We start from the raw sequence: 21222 nt of genomic DNA, 5'->3' as shown, positions 1-21222 counted from the left end.
AAGTTACCATACCTCTTTGCTCTTGTCCACTATGCTATTCGGACCCTTGGCCTCAGTAGCTAGCAAAGGGAAAGACACACACACACACACACACACACACATACACTCATTGGTTGGTGTGTGTGTGTGTGTGTGTGTGTGTGTGTGTGTGTGTGTGTGTGTGTGCGTGCATCAGATCTTCGCACACAATTGAATTGCATATTTCCTTGTCACATGTAAAAATGGACGTCACATGAGCACACACACACACACACACACACACACACACACACACACACACACAGAATTTTTGTGCATCCTCATAAGCCCTATTAGACTGCTACAGAGCCTCCCACAGCACACATCAATCATGCAGGGATTAGTCAATTCCCCCTCTAAACTTCCCTTCAACTCAAAACGAGGTCTCTCTCTCTCTCTCTCTCTCTCTGGGGAGCAGATTACACACTCATCTGTTTTCATTTTGGTCAATCTTCATCATTTTCTGTTTGACTTGTTTTCCCAATTCTCTCTGCTTCCCTCGTTCTCTCTCTCTCTCTGCCTAACTCTCATGTGGCTTGCTTTTTTGATTGTCCTCTCTCTTACTCTCTCTTTCTCTGACCATCCCTCTGTCTCTCTCTGTCTGTCTGCCTTTACTTCTCCCTCTCTCCTTCTCTCTGTGAGCTTGTGAGGTAATCCTTGGCTGATAAAACCAAGGGAGGACTTACCACAGGCAGATTACAAGCTGTGCAATGCGGAGGGCCCTTTTACACCGGTACGATGTGGGTATTTAGGAGGAAGCAGAGAGAGAGAGAGAGAGAGAGAGAGAGAGAGAGAGAGAGAGACAGTGTTGGAGAGAGAGAGAGACAGTGTTGGAGAGAGAGAGAGAAAGAGAGCTCTTTGCAATGCTTAAGTCGTGGTGAACTCAACAACGCACCCAGCAGTGGCGAAGGAGAATAAATGATAGCCGCATTACAATAACAGGATCAAAACATATCCCTCTCCACATGCTAACGAGCAGGTGCATGGCCAGCTGTGTGCGCGCACACACACACACACACACACACACACACACACACACACACACACACACACACACACACACACAGTACACGTACACAGACAAGACGTAGATACAAAAGCTCGTCTATTTATGGCATCTCAGGACAGAATTAAATTGTCAACGATTCATAAAATACACATTTATTTAGCTGTAAGTGTAATTTGTGGTTCAATTTGATAAATAATTACAGTGTACCACCAGCACCTCTTCTTCCTGCTCCGCAAATCCCTTTCATATAAGTAGTGTCAGACATTCCTAAAGACAAGTTGAGAAAGTAGTCATGGATAAATGTACCCTTATTTACCAAATTTACCCTTAAGCACGCAGTAGCTGACTTTATCTAGAGTAACTTAAAACAAGCATACTTTAACAGTAGAATACATCTTCAAAATGAGAGCCCATAATATCCATAAATAAAAGGCCCATAAAGTTCAAGGTTCAGAGCCAGAGTGTTCTTCATACCAATAAAAACCTCTTCCCTAAACAATATATTGAAGATAAACAGCTTCTGTCAAGCGACAGAAGTGGTGATTAAGGCCCTTTCTCTGATGCCACACGTGCCTCGTCTAAAATAAAATCCAAGCAGAACTCTTTATAGAAAATAACCCATTACCAATCTACCCATTGCCTTAACTGTTATCAGCCTTTGAAACAGGATCAGTAGCCCAGGAAGACAAAACAAGCTAGAAAAAGTGCCCCTCGGGGCACAGGTCTCCACCAAAGTAAGAGCTTTTCAATCAGGACAACTCAAGAATGGATGGAATAGATATTATATTATAGAATATAAATGAGAAATATGTTTATTATGGTTTGGCGATGAATTGGATCTGCTTTTTAGGTAGCGCATCAGTCCCGGCCATAGGGACTCCGAATCCCCCGTACCTAAACAGTAGATCCAAAACGACAGGTGGTAGCTGGGGTGGAGGCGGGTGAGCAGCAGGTTTGTATACAGCTGCAGCAAGCAAGCAAGCAGGAGGAGAAATGCAAACCTTCCAGTTAAAGTAGCTGGTATGAAGATGGAGTGAGTGTGTGATTGGCTGAGTGAATCATGTGGATGAGAGCGTGATGCTGAGGCGGCCCAATTAACGGCCAGCAGCAACTGCACTGAGGTTAACTGACTGAACTTGCTCTGCACATATCTGTGACAGGCACAAATGCTCATTTGTGATGTTTGGACAAAATGTGTATGAGTAATATATGAAAAATGTAACAGATCTGTGTTGAACACATGACTATATAGGTAATGCATACCAATTTGTGTGATGTATGGACAGAATCTGTACGAGTAATATGAAGAAATGTGTTTAGCAAAGATTGGCCTCATGATGGCACTATAACAGGCAGATGTGGAAAATGCAGGGCAAAGGTTTTTCCTTGGCCTCGAGGAGTGCGCAAAAAAAGTTGTACACAGATCGGTGCAGATATACCGGTAGGTGAACACATGAATTGGCCTGTTATAGCGGCACCATGAGGAAGATTAGTTTTTGTATGTGGTATTTCTTCCTCTGCCTATAGTGGGAATGTGCATGCATAATTTTACGGAAATTGCACGCTGTGTTCAAGATTTGAGGCATTTTGTTTAAAATGGACCAATCCTGCAAACTTTGGAAGGCGATCTTAGTCAATCGCGATGGAATGGGAAAGCGTACAGATCTGTGTTGATCAGATGACCATGGAGATAGTGTATACCGATTTGCATGATGTATGGATAAAATGTGTACGAATTATGTATGGAAATGTGTTTAGGGCCACACACACCTGGACGAGGGGCAGAGTATGAACGGATTAAGATAAAGTTACCATACCTCTTTGCTCTTGTCCACTATGCTATTCGGACCCTTGGCCTCAGTAGCTAGCAAAGGGAAAGACACACACACACACATACACTCATTGGTTGGTGTGTGTGTGTGTGTATAGCGCCACCATGAGGCCAAAATCAGCCTCATGGTGGCGCTATAACCGGCCGTTGTGGAAAAATTGGGGCAGAGGTTCATCATTAGCATTCAGGGAGTGTGTGTGTTGCACAGTTTGGTATCGACCGGGTTAACGGTGCCGGAGATTAGCTGGTAACAGACGGCGAGACGGACGGACATACTCTTCGGCCTGGTGGAGACAATCCGTTAGTTGGGTGAAGTTTGAGCATTTGGGCCATGATGATGACTAATGACCATGTCCCCCTCCCCCCCCTGGTGACAGCTGTGCCCTGCAGCACCACACCACAACAGGAACCCCAGTGATTGGACCTCCGCTGTATTCGGAGCAGGAACTGAGTCTCGACTCTCTCAGCAGATCCAATAACAAGACCACTCAAAGAGAGCAAATGGGGTTGGAGGGGACTGGGTGGGTGGGGTCCCGTGCAGGGAGAAGAGAAGGACATTGAGAAGTATACTGCCTTACCCCGAACTCCTCCAACGGATTATTCTCCTAATATTACATAGCTTATGGAAGGGCCAGCCGGGCAAAATGAGAGAAACCGTGTGTGTGTTCAATGGCCCTGGTCTCAAGCAGGGACAGACCTATTTATTACCTGGGGTCAAACTCACTCACTTTTCATTGCTTATTAGTTGAGCTGCGAAGCGATGCGGAACTATTGCTGTCTGTCTGTCTGTCTGTCTGTCTGTCTGTCTGTCTGTCTATAATGCATTTGTCCACCAGAGAGAGGGTGCTGAAAACGCCAAAACCACTCTCAAACCTAATTAACTATGCTCACCTCTAGGTTGTTTAAATGTATTCATGGTTTAAATTGAACATTTAGCAAAACAATAATTTGACAAGATTCCCATCACGATTATTATAGTTGGTCCTGAGCAAGTGATCGTGCAGATTTCAGTGTCGACAGACGACAGTAGGTAAGCCGCAATTAAACAATTAAATGGGAAAAGTAGGCATCTTTCAAATGTCACGCATAAACGTCACATACCGCTCCATTAATTACTTACATGACCTACAGTAGGTACTGTACATCCAAGTAGAAAAACGTTGGTCCACATTCTGAAAGACAGGATGTAAGACTTCAAGGTGGTGAGAGAAAGACGAGATGCGCTTAAATACAGAGGAGGGGTCACGACAGGACAGGCAACATCTGTCCCGTTCTCTCACACATTATGGAAAAAAAGATATAAGAAAGACGCCCAGAGTATCATCCCAGCAACCTCCGCAAAACTCCACAGTGTCTGTGCAGTCCCCTACCCGGGCGAACCCTCGGTGCAAGCTAATTAAGAAATATCACAGCCTTGTGCGAACTCAATTAAATAATGCTAATTTATTCTAATTTCAATTTGGAGCCAGCCCACGCCGTGAAAACAAAAGGCTGGGAACGGAGAGAGGCCTCTGGCCCCCTGGCTCCCCTGGTGTGGAAGCTCTCACATCCCTCCCTCATAAACGCTGGTTCATTTGGAGCCTTTCTTTGATTAACTTAAAGCAGTGGTTCTCAACCAGTGGGCCGAGAGGGTATTTCCAGTGGGCCCCCAAATATTTGGCAAAACACTAAGAGTCAGTGTAATGATAATATATACACATAAATATTAAGAAGTTGTAATGATACATAAGAACTAATACTATGTAGAGGTTCCATTGACCCAATTGATTGGTCATTATAATAAACGTGCTCATGTGTTATTTGTATGTATTGCTTTTTGCCAATTGTACAAGATACCAAGGCTGTGGCTCGTTTGGAGCGGGAATTTTGGGGGGTGGGAGGGGTAGGGGTGGGAGGGGTAACATACACTTTGGGGGGTGGGAGGGGTAACATACACTTTGGGGGGTGGGAGGGGTAACATACACTTTTTGCCGTGTGTTATTGTTAAGTGGTCAGATGGGTGGTCCATGAATGCTTTCAAAATTGTCAAGTGGGCCCTGATGCAGAAAAGCTTGAGAAGCACCGACTCAAAGAGATGTGATGTGCTACCAGGAGATGGGAAAGGAAACATAGCTAGGGTATTGGTTCAATGGAGGTGTACAGTACTGTATGTGTGTCTATACAGCAATTATAATAAAAAGTAGAGCCCACTCTCTTCTCACCCGACCCTACAGTATATAATCTCTTGTCGGGTGGAGACCTCATACATACTGTCCTACATACAGTTTTGGACATAGATGTCAAAAACTGTTGCTTTTCAGGATTCAAATTCAACAGTATAGCAAAGGTAGCAGATCTAGCTCAAAACGCGTCACGAAGCTTGCAGATCTGCTGCAGGGCATTGATTTACGAAAAAACACTTAAAGTTAAATAATAGGTTTCTGGCGTTCTGCCCAACAGTGACGATATGCATCAATAAATGTACCTGCATGCGTATCTAAAAGATACGCATGCAAATACACACACATTTAAAGTTTTAAACTAATTAAAAGCACCAATGTAAAGATATTGTACAGTATGTGTGCCCAAGTCAACTTTTGCCTGCATCTTGATGTTTCAGCTAATAGCTGACAGAAGATCCAAGTTTCACCACTTCTCAAAGCCTTTATGTAAATACGGAGATAATGTCAAACTTCTTGCTCATCTCAAACTTTCCCCAGCACAAAACGCATGCAGCACACACTACACTGGCTGGCTGGCTTCCAACTTTTCTTTATATGAAAATAAGACACATAATTCATGAAGCGGAAACCTGATGAAAATCCTAAAGATCAGAGCATCTAAGTGTAGAGTGAGCCAGCCGCCTACGAACAAAAGATAGCGAAAAGAGGAAAAAAGTCAGTGGATTGGGGGGGGGGGTCAGTGACAGCCGGAAGAATGGGAGGAATGAGGGGAAGTGTGCAGGGAGGAGTGAAATCAGCGAGGGAGAGATGGACTGAAGCGGTGCCCGGGCGGAGCTCGCGACCCGGCCGACAGGAACCTTTCCCTCCTCTGTTCATTTAACCCATTTAGCACTGAGTGAGGACGACTCTACAAATGCCTTCTAAATCCTGACACTTCTTCTGAAAAACCGTTTCTATGTCAGTGGTTGCTCTAACTACTGTAGGACCCCAGAAATTATATGAATTTGGCCGCCGACCCCCATCTGAAAATATGTTGTTCCAAGGACCCCCAGAAGCAAAGATTTTACTTAAAAACGTTTGCTCTGAAAGAATACTGTATACCGTATATTCAAAGATTTGCACCACATTTTCAGTGTGCCGCTCACCAAGTGCACTTGTATGAGCTTGTATTTTTCAATAGCTAAAGTATTGCTATTTTTCAATAGCTAAAGTATTGCTATTTTTCAATAGCTAAAGTATTGCTAAAGTATGCTTTAAAAACACCAAAAGGGGTTCCCGTCCTGAGCAGGTTAAATTAATCCTGGCGATGTTTCCATCTTTCCGGGATCCTTCACAGACACTGAGCTTGCACTCGGTGCCCTTTGAGGGCGGCGTATGGGGTTATGTAGGCAGGCGACACCCAACAAGACGCTGGTAAACCTCTTGTTTTCACACAGACTCTGGGGCCAGCTCCCAGGTTATGAATGCACACCTGGGTATTTGACTGGGGCTCATACTGTATGTACTGTAGAGTGAGCTCCAGTGCAGCAACAAACAGACTCAATTCCTGTGTGGCAGGATTATTCTGGAAGGACATCATACTGTACCATTCAACAAACCTTCCCTCGGGGCAAGTTATGGTTTATGAAAAGAGGGATACAGAAATCATTAAACGCGTACTTTTTCAACTCCAATCTCTAAACTCAAACAAATGAATAAAGGTAATGTGGGTTACACTGACTGCAGTGGTTCAGTATGACTGCATCTAATGTCTTGAAAGAATTGCCATTGGATGAGCTGCACTGGCAATCGTCCAGTGCTCTGAGCTCCTGCGAGGGCTTCATGTAAATCCAATCCATGTGTGTCACACACATGTATGTGGTGTTAAGTGAGCACACGCCATATGTCCTATAGATGTCCTGATTTGCTACAGGCTGCTGCTGAAGAGGCCATTTCAATGCAATGACAAGGAGGTTACGGCTACACACCTGAAGCAAAGTTCAACAGCACCTTCCTTCTCCTAGTGAATAAAGAAAAGTATAAAAATGTGGAAATTATTCCAAGTTAAGCCAAATTAGCGTGGCACATCCATTTGGAACACTGCTAATCTCCCGCGGGCGGCCCGGGCATGATTCCATTCAACGAGACGGAGTGGGATTTCTCAAGACCCTTCAGGGAAAGTTGCAAAGGTATAAATGGGAATCGTGTTCATTTTTCCTGCTTTTTTTTCTTCAATGTATCAATTTCTATTCAAACTCGGAGATTAGGAATAGTTGTCTTGCTCCATGTGTGTAGATGTATGCACGTGTTTTATTTATTTTTTATCTTGGCCTACAACCCATTGTTGGTGTGAATGAATATACATGGAGAATGCGTGTGTGTGTGTGTGTGTGTGTGTGTGTGTGTGTGTGTGTGTGTGTGTGTGTGTGTGTGTGTGTGTCACACGCGCACACACACATTCAAATGTTTCATATGAGAGAGATAGAGGTTAACTATGTTTTGGGGGAGGGTTACACCTGCTGAAATACATATTCAGTGAGCTGAGCCTTGGGCATAAAACGGCCTCTATCAAAATACATACAGAGTCAGGAAGGATGGCAACACACAGATAGAAGGACACACAAACACATGCATACATTAACACACACACACACACACACACACACACACACACACACACACATAGGCACGCACACACGCAGATATAGTCATACGAGTGCACAGACAAACACGTCGATGCTGCACAGACCAGTGCCAACACACAAAAACACATCTCCACTCCACATTCAGTGTGATGTGTTGGTTACGTCCTGGCCCCTCGTTGTGGGAACGTCTTCCCCTCTTAATCCTCTCTGACTTCATACATTCAAAGGTCATCTCGCTGCCTACACACCGATGGGGGGGGGGTGCATGTGCGAGTGCGTGTGTGTGTCATGGTGTGAATAAGAAAAATGAAAAGAAAAAACCTATTCACACTGGCTGTGAGCGTGTACATCAACAAACACTGCAGGTTCTATACGTCCCCACTGTCAACAATCTTTCTCTCTTCCACCACTTTATGCCTTCCATCTTTCACCTCTTGTCTCTCCCTCACCATTCTCCCCTTCCCCCTGCTCATTCCCCCTCTACCCACCTCCCCTCCTCTCGTTCCCCATGCCTCTCTCCCTCCCTACCTCTCTCCCACCCGCCGCCCCAGAGCTCCAAAGGCAGGGGCAGCTCTTGGCGAAGTGTGGCCCACCACAGGCCACTGGCTCTGGGTAATTAAAGTGGTCTAGGCCCCCTCACCCACGGTCACAGGCAACTGCAGCTGGGTGATAAAGGCACTGTGCCATAATTACATAGACGGCCAGTGACGCCACCCAGCTACACTAAAACACACAGCTAGCCAGCCTGCACAGGGTGGGAGGAAAGTGCACGCACGCACGTGTGTGTGTGTGTGTGTGTGTGTGTGTGTGTGTCATGTGTGTGTGTGTGTGTGTTGTGTGTGTGTGTGTGTAACTCTGTACAGTAGGAGAGGGTGTGTGTGTGTGTGTGTGTGTGTGTGTGTGTGTGTGTGTGTGTGCGTGCGCATGTGTGTGCGCATGTGTGTGTGCGTGCATGTGTGACCCCCCCCATGTGATCGCTCTGCTGTGGTTAAGCCCCCAATGTTTAAGCCCCACATACACTCATTGCCACCCTCCAAATGCACACACACACACACACACCGCCACCACCTACCCAACACCCCAGCCAATCATTCTCCGCCAGTGGTCTGTCTCAGCCTGCGAGTGTGTGTGACCGTCAGCCATTTAATTACAGCGAGCTGTGATTTACCTAATTTAAATAAATAAATAAACATATGAAAACACCCCAATAAACAAATACCTATATTCAAATGAGGTGCTGTGCTGGGAGAGCATACAGAATGGAACAGGAGATGGGATTTCACGGGCGGGGGAAAGCTAATATAAGGGGTGGCTGGACGTGGACACGCGTGGACGTGGCACGGCGGGCCGCGTGTGCGCACTTTATAAAGTTGACACCCACTTATTATAACTAGACGCAGAATGAGCCGCGGTGCAGAGGCATGTGTGTGGTTGTGTGTGTGTGTGTGTGTGTATTTAGCTGGGACACTGTAGTGGTGTGTCTGGTTGGTTATGTACCGTTTTACTGTGTAGACTAGACACCCCATCATTCAGAACTAAGGGCTCCATTTTCGTTCGATCTTTCTAAATACACTGTTTGGGGATTTAGCAGTGGGGAAGGGGTGTTCCCCCACTAAAGTTGGTATTTTGGTTACCTGTCTAAATCCCTAAAACACCTCCGTTACCCGTTATATTATGCATAGGTGTGGTTTGGGCGTTAATAATAATAAATAAACAATAATAAAAGCAATCCACGTGCCATTGCCTTTAAGAGATCCCATATCCGTTGCCTGTAATGCCCAGTTCTATATTGCTTCATAGCCTTACGGTCTATAGCCCATGGAAGAGTGATGTGTTGCTGCCTTGAAGTCTCACTTGTACTGCAAGTAGTGCTGTAATCCTGGTCGCTAAAATTGCCTGGCCAGCCGGGGCGCCTGATGGAGGGGAAAGGAACTGGTTGGAATAACGTGTTCCTTCCATGCGCTACGTCCTACCGGGGAAACTCCCCCGTGTCAGGTGAAAAGAAGCGGCTTGGACTCCCCAGGTTGGCAGAGGGACTGTAGCACCCAGGATTACACTATAGACAAGACCCCTTTTCATTGTTTTGGTATTGAAAACCACTTTGCAGATGAAATGTGTGCATTACCACTTACCGGTGAATGTAACCTGTAAAATGGCAACCAGCGATAAACAAACCCGTGTGCAAGAGATGGCTCCAGAACTCAGCGGTGTTCCTAATAACAGAAAGTGGCTCACCTTGGGGGAGGACGAGGCCAGCTCTCTCCCCACTAGGGCTGCTACTGGGCTGGGTCCGCCTGGCTGTGGCCCCCGCGCCTTGTCTGGGCCAGAGCCGAGCGGCCTGGAGGCCTGGGGGCCGGGGCTGGGACAGGGGCTGGGGGCCGTGACGACGGGGGGCTGCGGAGCTCTCCTCTTCTGGGTGGAGGAGGGGCTGATGTCCATGGAGGGGGGGCCCGCCGAGGACTGCACTGGGCTGGAGGTCCTCGGCTCGTAGAATGGATTAGACCTGAGGAGAGGAAGACGCTTGTTACAGGTGGTTGATTTTATAGAAGACCATGGATTGACCACTTGCATGTCCCTGTCATCTGTCATATAACGAATAGTTGTCAAAGCCAATGCCAATCTAGATCGGGGGTTTTCGGTGTTTTCACGCAAAGTCACAAAATAGGGACGAAAGGTTGAAAGTGGTTAACAAGAATTGATGACATAGTCATAATTACCAGCTGCATTGTTATTGTTGCAACTTGCTGGCTGCATTTCAGTATATTAGCCGTGACGTGAGCGCCCCCTCCAGAGATACTTCCGGGTCCGACTTTGTGTCGCTTTTCTGTCCCCATAGAGTTATACTTTGACGTTCTGTCGGACTAAATCTGAGACGAAAACAACCACGAAAGTCTCATTTTACCGCTTTCCCCGCAACAACAAAGCTGCTGCTCTCACAAATCTGTCTGTGACAGGCCGTCTGCCCCACACGGACTACTATCGCCTTTTTATTTCATTGTGTCAAACAGAATTTCAATCACACCGATAATCAGAAGCTTCACATTATACAGTATGTGCATCATTAGAATCTTAGGGATTTAGACAGTACATTTCCAGTACACATTTATATTCTAATATAAAATTAAAAAAGGTTAATGCTGTTGCTCGGGGGGTGAATGAATTGGTGAGATTGGTATATTTGAATGTAAAACAACAAGACAGGTTTGGTAACGCAAGACACAGGTGCACTGAGGTCAACCCCTACTGACCTCATATCCTGAGTGACCAGGTTAGACTACTGACAGACACGCTCCCGTGCACGCACACACATACGTGCGCACGCCACACAAATATTATCTCCTTATCTTTACACAGGCATGTTTGGGGGGATGGAAGTGAGGGGAACTGCCGCAGGACATTCACTCAACATGCAACAAACTCTGCACTAAGAGAGAGAGAGAAGAGAGAGAGAGAGAGAGAGAGAGAGAGAGAGTGTAGGGGAAAAGGGTTTTAAAGAAGACTTGGCGACTTCTTCTATGCACTTTGTTTAGTCCATAGACAAGACGCCCACAGAGAGAGAGAGAGTGACATTACGAGAGACAAGACATCCTGATTGACTACGTGCCTCGCTGACAGATGGGTTTAGGACCACTCAGTGTCTTTATGACCTCTGGTCCGCAGCCAATCAATGGGGGGGGGGGGGGGGGGCATTGGGCTTTACCAGACCATCACAGTGAATAGAACCCAGTCAAAACACTGGGCTGGCCCCTTGAACCTACTAGCAACTTGTCTGTTTGTTTGTCTGTCTGTGTGCTACCGACAGGTTAGAGCCAAGGAAACTTAGGAAAGCACACCAAAAGGGGTTGTTTTTTTATTTTATGTTTATCATCATGGTATTCATTATTGTATTACATATACAGTATTGGCATAGTACTCTGGGGGTTAGGGTAAGAGAACTGGGACTTGTATTGTATGCCATCATAATGTGTCCCCAATCCCCCCTGAAATAAAAATCACACCCGTGCGGGGCTGCTCTTATCATCATAATAATAATAATAATAATAATAATAATAATGAATTACATACATCTTCTCATTCCAGCCAATCACAATTTGCTTCTTACATTTTCTGCCCTCACTTTTTATCCTCAATATGTACTTTGCTCAGCCAATGAAATCATTGCTAAAATTCACACGCATACACACTCTCAGCTGGGCATAGGAGGGGCTAGCGCTCCCAATAGTTATTTTAAGATCTCAAGGCACACCTGAATTAATATCCACGCAAAATGGCCTCAACCAAAATAAAAAAGGAACATGAAATGAATCAACTTCAACGACACTGTAAATGAGTGTGATTTTTGTGTGGTCGTCACCAAATCTCAGACACACCTGGACTTATCACACCTCGGCACACCACGTGAGAAGCACTGGGTTAGACATCGTCTTTAGACAGACTGGGAACTGATTTGACTGCGTTTGTTATTTGAGCCAGGGAAATGAGACTAGCGGGACGCTGCCAAAGGCATCAAGAACTGCCAGCCAGCAAACTGGTGCTCTGGGAACCAACACACAGGCATCGATCACGAGGACGTCCCACGCTAACATACGTGGATGTACTCAAGTGCGATGCAGGAGTGCAAAGTACCAACGAACTGGCCAGATGTATGGAGAACCGGGCTGACTGGAAACGACGATGGAGGGCTCGTCTGAGGACGACCTAGAGACTTATTTGATTTGCTTAATATTCTTTTGGTCTCACACACACACACACACACACACCAGATTTTTTTATTTGATTTTGTCTGGACGTCTTGTAAACTGGTTGAACCAGGACTGACCCTCAATGTCTACAAGCTCTAGAATGTGGGAGATTGGACCCTAGATTTATCCTCAAACCAGCAGCATCCAGGATCAGTTAACTCTTAGAGGTAGAGGAGTGGTGCTGAGTGAGAGAAGGTTGGAAGAAAGGAAACAACAAGGGAGGGAGGGAGGGAGGATAGATAGAAGGAACAACAGAATGAGGGAAAGAGAAACAGAGAGGAGGAGAAGGAGAACAGATGGCAAGCAAATATAAAAGTGGAAGGAGGAAAGAAAGAAGGGATTGAAGGAAGACGGGAACGGTTGGATTGAGGGAATGCGAGAGTGAAGGAGTGAAGAGAAGGGAAGGCAGGAGGGTAGACAAGGTGAAGGAATGCAGTGAAACAACAGCCTCCTTGTTTGTGTTGAAAGAGCTGCCTCGTCACTCTGCTGGGGGAGGGGACTCAGACCAGGAGGAAGAGTAGAGGAAGATGAGAGCGTACACAGTCAGATCCAAATGTTAATTTAACCACATGAACCCTTGTGGCTGTATTACCTCGGAACTTGGGTCTGCCTATAATTATGTGTAATGCCCGAGTGAATATGAGAAGACCCGTACTACTGTGTGACGCGCTGCACTGGTGAAAGAAAAATGCAATGAAGTGCTGTTTAACTTGTGCAAGTTGAGCTACGCAATGCATGCATAGAGCGTACCGCAAGGTAAGCCACTAGTCTGCCAGGCTGATCTGATTTGAAAACAGCGGAATACAATCATGGATTCCTCGTCGGGTCTTTAAAATCTTGGAAATAATCGGATCTCGGAAAAAAAATTGGGTCCATAAGAAAAGAAAGAAAGTCGGAACGTCTAGGGATCGGACTGAATGGTCACAGGTCCACTCGGGCTCTGTGGCGGCATTTGAAAGAAACCTCGGAATCGGATCAAATTTCACAGGTCCATTTTGGGTTCAGGTCCATTGTTTTGGGTGACGACTACAAGTTCACATTGCATTATGTAAATCATGGATTTGGCTTTTGGCTGATCCAGCAATACCATTGATGGTGTCCATAAGTGTAACAAGCCTGTACATCTTAGTTGCACCATACATGGACGTTCTTAACCAGTCAGCGTTATTGCAGTGTCTGGTTTCTCTCCCTTATACAATCCAAACGTGTTACACAGGCTTTTACGTGTGTCATGCATTCCATTTATTTTACGAGAAAATAGAACATTTCTAATAGGGCCCTTCCTCCCTCATTACTCACTCATCCAGTTCTTCCTCTTCATTGCGGGAGGTGTCGGCATACAGGTATTTGCTCATGTCCACTGGCCGAACCCCTTTCCTCTGCCTGGGTCTGGGAGGCTCGGGGTCAATCTGGTTCTGTCCTGGGTCAGGGTCAGGGTCGAGGTCATGATCGGGGTCTGGGTCCAGGTCCGCGTCGTCGAAGGGGTTCCCCGGAACACCGTCCGTTTGGGTCTCTGGTTCGTCGGGGTCGCCGAAAGGGTTGGAGAAGTCGTGATCGTAGTACGGGTCCTCGTCGACCCGTTGGCGTAGGATGGCCTGGGCGGAGGAGGGGTCTGATGGTAACAAGAGAGTACTGTATATGAGACTAATAACATAGGATGGCCTGGGAGGAGGTCTGATGGTAACAAGAGAGTACTGTATATGAGACTAATAACATAGGATGGCCTGAAAGGAGGAGGGGTCTGATGGTAACAAGAGAGTACTGTATATGAGACTAATAACATAGGATGGCCTGAAAGGAGGAGGGGTCTGATGGTAACAAGAGAGTACTGTATATGAGACTAATAACATAGGATGGCCTGAAAGGAGGAGGGGTCTGATGGTAACAAGAGAGTACTGTATATGAGACTAATAAACTAGGGCTGAAACAATCCATTATTTTCTTCACCACTATTTTCCCTATTTTCTTTCTTTTTTTTGGAAAGCATTTCACCTTTAATGGTGTAGCCAAAGTAGGGATTATTAACAAATTATTTGATTAAATGATCAATCATTTTGCATTATCGATTACATGTATTAATTTGTTTAACTGTTGCACCCCGATAATGAACAAATTATGCAGGGTTAAAACACAATTTTCCATCTTTCACAGTCCAGCACACAATGCTAAAGCTTCAATTCAAGTCAAAGCACAGTTGCTTTTACAACCTTTTCTTGAGAGAGAACACAATGAGATGATATGCTCGTATACAAAACAATCTTTCTGATTAAAAGGTAGCCATCAGGTGAGGGCTACAGGTTTGATGACGGTCAATGCTATTTGTCAATCATCAATCACGTATTTTCACCTTGATTTAATCAATTTAATGATTTAACAATTTAATTGAATGATTTTACAGAGTAGATCCACGCTCAGCACTACGTACTGAATGAAAAACTTGCTATCCGACTCACTGTCTCTTCACTGAGTTCACATTAAATCAATTGAATAGTGTGATCAGTTATACTATGGTACACTCTCACCTTTGCAATGTTGGCAATTTAATAATTGTAACTCTTTCTATTGCTGCGTCATTGAGACGCTCTGGATAAAAACATCCCCTCCTAGAGACACTCGACATACAAATGCAATACAAGGTCATTTTAATCCTAAAAGCTGTGAGCTTTCATCTTACTAGCTGAGCCAACATCAAAAGTCAAGCGTACCTTCCTCATCGGGGTCGCCAAACGGGTTGAGGTCGTCGGGGTCGCCATCGGGGTCTTCAAAGGGATTGTTGCTCATGGCGGGGGGCGTGTCCATGTCCAGATCCTCGTCTTCCAGGAAGTTCAGCTTACTGATCAGCTCTGTCGACCACGGTTCCAAAAATGGAACACAAACATTGCAAGATGGGGGACAAGAATAAAGTTACAAAAAATCAATCAAGAACTACAGAGGGAATAATCAACATCCAGGTAATGGCCACCGTCACAACTACAACCCCACAATGGAGAGATTAGGGGGAGGGAAAAAAATTAACAGGGAAAACATCCACAAAATGAAATAAACCAAACGATATATCAAAAACTCTGCCTGTTGGAGTGAACCACATACATTGTAAAAGCTTTGAGTTCCAACGAACCACCCTCAGCTCCACTACCATCTCAGTCAACTGGACGTCCCACTGAGGCATTCTGGGAAAATGTATTTAGCCGGGGCGGTGGGGTGACCGGGCAGGAGGTTACCGTTGGAGACAGCGAGGGAGTTGCTATGGCGATCCTAGCAGGCCAGTCCAAGATGCACTCACTTCATCTTCAGCTTTGTTACTGTAACCCGGCTCACACGTTGCCAGAGTGTGTATGCGTGTGACTTCAAAAAGAATGAGACGTGTGTTTGTGTGTGAGTCGAAGAGAATGCCAAGAAGTGTTGCTGTGAGAAGTACATGAGAATCTGTGCGCAGGCAGTGAGCACTGGGCAGTGTGTGTGTGTGTGTGTGTGTGTGTGTGTGTGTGTGTGTGTGTGTGTGTGTGTGTGTGTGTAGGCATTTGAGGAGGAGCTATGTGAAGTGGTTTTAAGTGATAAGAGCTGTGACATTTATCTTGGCCTCTTAAAATGACACATTCATTATCCATACAAGGCCTTAATGCAAGCCATAGTGTGAGTATGCGAGTGTGCGGGCATGCATGCATTTAAATTACTTTATTCATTTCATTTATTCAAACTGACAGCCATTTCCTGGACTGGTTCACTACCAACTGCAGAAGAACAAAATTTGGGGCAGAATTGGGAAGAGTAAAACGGGGACATAAGGAAGTGAGACAGGATGACAGCCCAACCCAACGTGTACAACTATTACATCACCACCATGTACTGGGATTACTGTACTGTATGACCAAGACCACAACACAATCACAACACCAATGTCTCTGACAGAAAGAGAGAGAGAGAGAGAGGGCGGGGGGGGGGGGTTGAGAGGTAGAGAAACCAGAGAAAGTCAGAGAGAGACAGACAGACATTTTAAAGGAAAGTGAGAAAGACTGAAAGAATTGAATGTGGAAAAAGCCGGCTAAGAAATGAAAATTAAAGTTAAAAACTTTAATTTAAAGTTAAAAACAGAAAAGGGAGAAAGGGGAGATGGCTGAAGGGATGAAATGAGACCACACAACGAGAGACAACGAAGTGTTGTTGAAAAGGAAGGAGCGACGGAAGAAAGGTGAAAAGGAAACCTTGGGAGGAAGCGGCAGGCTTAGCGCACGCCTTGCGTGCTCGCCTTACGACAGCATCATCATCATCATCATCATGTAAGCAGCTGAGGGCATTCAACTGGTTTACAATATCTGTAATATCTGTAAACGACAGGGCCACACAGGAAGGGAGGAAGGTAGAGTAGGAGTGAGCACAGCAACATAAGGCCTCACTCACACCTTCGCATCTAGCATACAACATTGTTGGATGCTAGATGTAAACAAAGGGTTTGTTTACATCTTGCCCCAATGCATTTCCAATGGAATTCACATGGTTTGACACAACATTTCTGTTGTACGGCTTTCGGCTGTGTTTCGACTGCCCCCCTCCCCCCCATACAACAAAAATGTTGTGTCAAAGCATGCGACTCCCATTGGAAATGAATTGCGAGCTTGCATCAGTAAACAAGTCTCATGCATCAGCTATACATCAATCTGTTGTGCACGTGTGAGTCAGGCCTAACACACCCCCAAATAGAGATCTCTCTCTCTCACTCTCACTCTCACTCTCACTCTCTCACACACACACACACACACACACACACACACACACACACACACACACACACACACACACAACACACACACACACACGACTAGCAGGTTAATTCAGTATGTACTGTCTCAGATATTAAAATAGGGTGCATTTTGCATCCCAAAAAGCCGTTTACAGTTAAGGGACGCAATAAAACAACGACCTCTGCATCCATGGGATTCACTACTGTAATTCTAGTTTATTTTGCTAGCTTTAGTTATAATAATCATCTCTTCTTCTGTTTTCTCCATGAATATAACCACATTGTAAGTTCAACGTCATTGAAGTGGGACTCGATGTCCCTGGGACTCATCTAAAAGACCACCCCTGCATCCCGGGACTCATTACATTGAAAACCTATTTACATCACTGGTGTCTGTATCACACACACACAAGGGCAACAAATAGAAAGTAAGTACAAGGGATGAAAGGAAGCATGTACATCACATGATAGACCATGTATTGTGTATACAGTGTGATATATATATATTATATATATATATATACACTGCACATAGTATATCACACTGAGATAGCTAGGGTGGCTAGGTCAATAGCAGCAAAGGGGATGGAAGCAATAATCGGGGGTGGTTGTCATGGCTTGAGCTGGGGCTTTGGAGCACCTTCCTCGCATATGATCTGACACATATGGTGAGTGGAGCATGGCTGTAAGCTCCCAATGCATACATAGAGATTCACAAGGTATATACATATAGATGAGCCCAACAGCGAAACACAGAGGAGGAAAAAAGAACACAAGAGGCGTTATGTGAAGTGCCTGCTTTGAAGAGCTGAATTAAGCCAAGCGACACAAAGTGGGATTCATACATTAGAGCACAGTATGAAAACTGTTTTTGGATGGCTGAATGGGAGGAAGCAAGCCACCGTTAACCCAACAGTGTGTGTGTGCGTGTGTGTGCGTGCGTACTGCGTAGTCATCTGTGTACAACTGTCGCCTGAATCGAACTTACAGCTTAACATGGGAATCAAGGAGATAATTAACCTGTAACACTGGAAATTAATGTAATAAGGATCATACGCTCTCTAATAATCAATCACACAGATCAGTAAATTAACCACTTAATACTTAATTGACCCGGGTCCCCCAGGGCCCACTCCTCGTTTCTCTCTACACCAAATCTCTTGTTAACTCAAGATTAGGGACACTAGGTGAAAGAATGATACGCACGCACACACGCACACGTAAAAAGTAGTATTGTAAAATATGAATTAAATAATTCCTCTGGCACTGTCAACTTGGGGCCATCAATAGTGACAAAGCCAGTTATGTCAAGGTCAAGATTCTCTTTACTTGTCTCCCATATGAGAAATGTCCCTGTATGCCCAATGTTTTTGCCCAAAGTATCCCACCTCACAACGCATTGGCACACGTTGTAGATCGGCAAGGTTTGATTCATGTTCCCAGTTCCCACACGAATATGGCTGCAAGGGTTCAAGTGGTTAGTACACACCTACCACACACTGTAGGTACAGTCCAGAACTACTCGCTTCACCTGCCTTGTAAGCTTAAGAATGACAAGTGATGACCTTCTATTCCAAAAGGGCGTTTCACCTGTGATCTTAGCTGCCTTCTCTTCCTGGTTGACCCTGTTCTCCTCCTCTTCATCGTTCTCCTCCTCAAAGTCGTCCAGGTTCCCGATGTCTGCCTGCTTCATACTCATCAGGCTGGCGAGGCTCTGCATGTCCTCATCGCTGAGACACACACACACACACACACACACACACACACACACACACACACACACACGTCATGTGTGTTCAGAATCATTTACCTGGATCAGTTCCGTTCACATTTTGTGTGTACACTTTTTTTTTTTACAGTGTAATGCAAAGACAAATGCAAAAATGGACACGGCGCATTAGATAGAGATAGAAAACCATGACAAATGATACATTGATATATTGTGGAGTGAAAGAATGAATGAATGAACATTAGAAACACACACACACACACACCCCTGCCCATGGCTACACATCACACCCAGGGATTAACACAGCCACCCCATCCACCTATTTATCTGTCTGTCCTGTTCTCTCCACCTCCCTTTCCTCAAGGCTCCCCTCCTTCTGCCATATCGGACAATTCTTTCATAGATGCATTCTGTTCCATCATGCCACTGCGATTCCAGTCGTTTTCAAATGGGGGGTCCACGTTCTCAGTGCTGCCAATTTTATATTATATAGCCTACACTAAATTAATAACATATCAAATTAAATGTGTATCTTATAGACTGTAGAATGTCATAAGATTGTTAAACGGCAGATCTACAGCAGCAGCAGATCTGTTGTGAGCATTTTTTATCCGTTTCTGTCCATCCATCCATTTTGACCCAACAGCAGGCAAAATGTATTCATTCATTCTACATCAGTGGATTTCAACCAGTGGTCCGGGAAACACACAATTAGACAATGTGGAATATTTGTTATTTTGATCAACGTTTGCTTGTTGTCTCTCCTATGGTACCCCATCAATACAGCATGGAATTGTGGACAAAATCTTATCCAATGTCAATGACAACAAAATATTAATTGGGTGCGAGAGGCTAAATCTCATCAAATGGTGGTCCGTGGCTGAAATGCCCAATAAATAATGGACGGAAAACCACTGTTCTACATTAAACCATCCATATAATCCATCCAATGTCTCTTCATCCACCTACCATCCATTCTCCATTTGCCCGTTCAACGTCAAGCCAAATGTCATCCATTCATCCACCCAGCCTCCCTCCAACTAGCTACAGTAGTCCATCCATCCTACATATCCAACTTTTCATTATTGCTCAACTTTGATGTTGATGTCTCGTGCCTTTTCTGTCACTCACTCCCCTCTTTTCTCATCCCTCTCTATTACTTCCACCCCCACTACATCCTTCCATTCCTCCCTCATGATAACTATTCTCTTCCCTCTGTTCTTTGTGTTTAGCGCGTGTGCGTGCGTGCGCGAGGTTCATTTGAGATGATGTGATGGAATTTGTTTGTGTGTGGCAGACATCATTCCCTCAAGGGTTAACAGGGGTTGCGCGCCATCGACCCGCAGCCCTCGACACAACAAAGGCCTGGACTTGTCCAACGCTCTGCATGTGACTGTGTGTGTGTGTGTGTGTGTGTGTGTGTGTGTGTGTGTGTGTGTGTGTGTGTTTGCCAAGTGTGTAAAAGAAAGTTGTTACCATCAAAGGAGAATGTATGGGAATGACCAAAAAACATTGTCTGTACTCTGTATGTCTCAGCGAGTGTGTGTGTGTGTGTGTGTGTGTGTGTGTGTGTTGTCGTTTGCGTAAATGGAAATGGTTACGATCAAAGGAATAATAACCAACGCTGTCTGACTGTCTGAGGAACAAAGATCAGTTGAACAAAGACAACTTTCCAGAGATTAGCTTCAGTTATTTTCAAAGGAAGGCAATGTCACACCCAGCAAACTGTGTACTCCATTAAAAACAATATGTTTTTCTAAAACTTTTGTAATAGATCATAAATCTCACTATATAATGGATAAATACTGTACATTTCTGTCTTGGTAATGTGTAATGCAACTTCCTGGCACCATTTTACTAACAAATGAATGATCCCATTCACTGTAGTGCAAGAACGTGGCTGGGAGGTGTGAATCTAGTTTGCGTCCGAGCATAGGCATGGTCTGGGCATGGTAACGCCATGGTAACGCCATGGTAACGCCCGCCTGCCTCTGATTGGCCTACCGACACTGGGAAATAATACAAGAAAATGACAGTTTGGCACGCGCGACAGAATGCGAGAATGCAGCCTTGAAACTAACTTGAAATAAACATATTATTGTTTATGCCATTTGCTTTGATGCAATAATTGATTGAACACGTATGCCGTAATATGATTTGATTTGGGTGTGTTCTAAATAAAGCGTTACATTGTACTGTAAAAAGGTCTCTTTTCCCTTCACCATTATCCTTTTTAGTATAATAAGTATTAGTTTACAATAATCATACTATAATTCAGTCAATGTCTGAGTGTGTGTCTGTCTGTGTGTCAGAAACAGCGCGTTATCTCATCATTGCCATCACCAATCACTCCCACTTTTCACACAGGC

The 21222-nt window shown here is 44.9% G+C and overlaps 1 protein-coding gene across 1 annotated transcript in view; it reads right to left on the bottom strand.

The window, feature by feature from the left end:
* The window catches only part of ehbp1 (EH domain binding protein 1), a 191363-nt gene that overhangs the window by 111823 nt on the left and 58318 nt on the right, over positions 1-21222 (bottom strand). The window contains exons 7-10 of the mRNA XM_080782946.1: positions 18715-18854; positions 15092-15229; positions 13686-13998; positions 9880-10147 (exon numbers count right to left, since the gene is read on the bottom strand). Of these exons, the coding sequence (XP_080639072.1) occupies positions 9880-10147; positions 13686-13998; positions 15092-15229; positions 18715-18854 (859 nt within the window). The remainder of the gene's footprint in view (positions 1-9879; positions 10148-13685; positions 13999-15091; positions 15230-18714; positions 18855-21222) is intronic.

Source organism: Protomyctophum bolini (assembly GCF_963924005.1).
Source record: "Protomyctophum bolini genome assembly, chromosome: 14".
Classification (NCBI taxonomy): domain Eukaryota; kingdom Metazoa; phylum Chordata; class Actinopteri; order Myctophiformes; family Myctophidae; genus Protomyctophum; species Protomyctophum bolini.
Note: the sequence above shows the minus strand (reverse complement) of the source record. Positions and strands in the feature narration are given on the sequence as shown.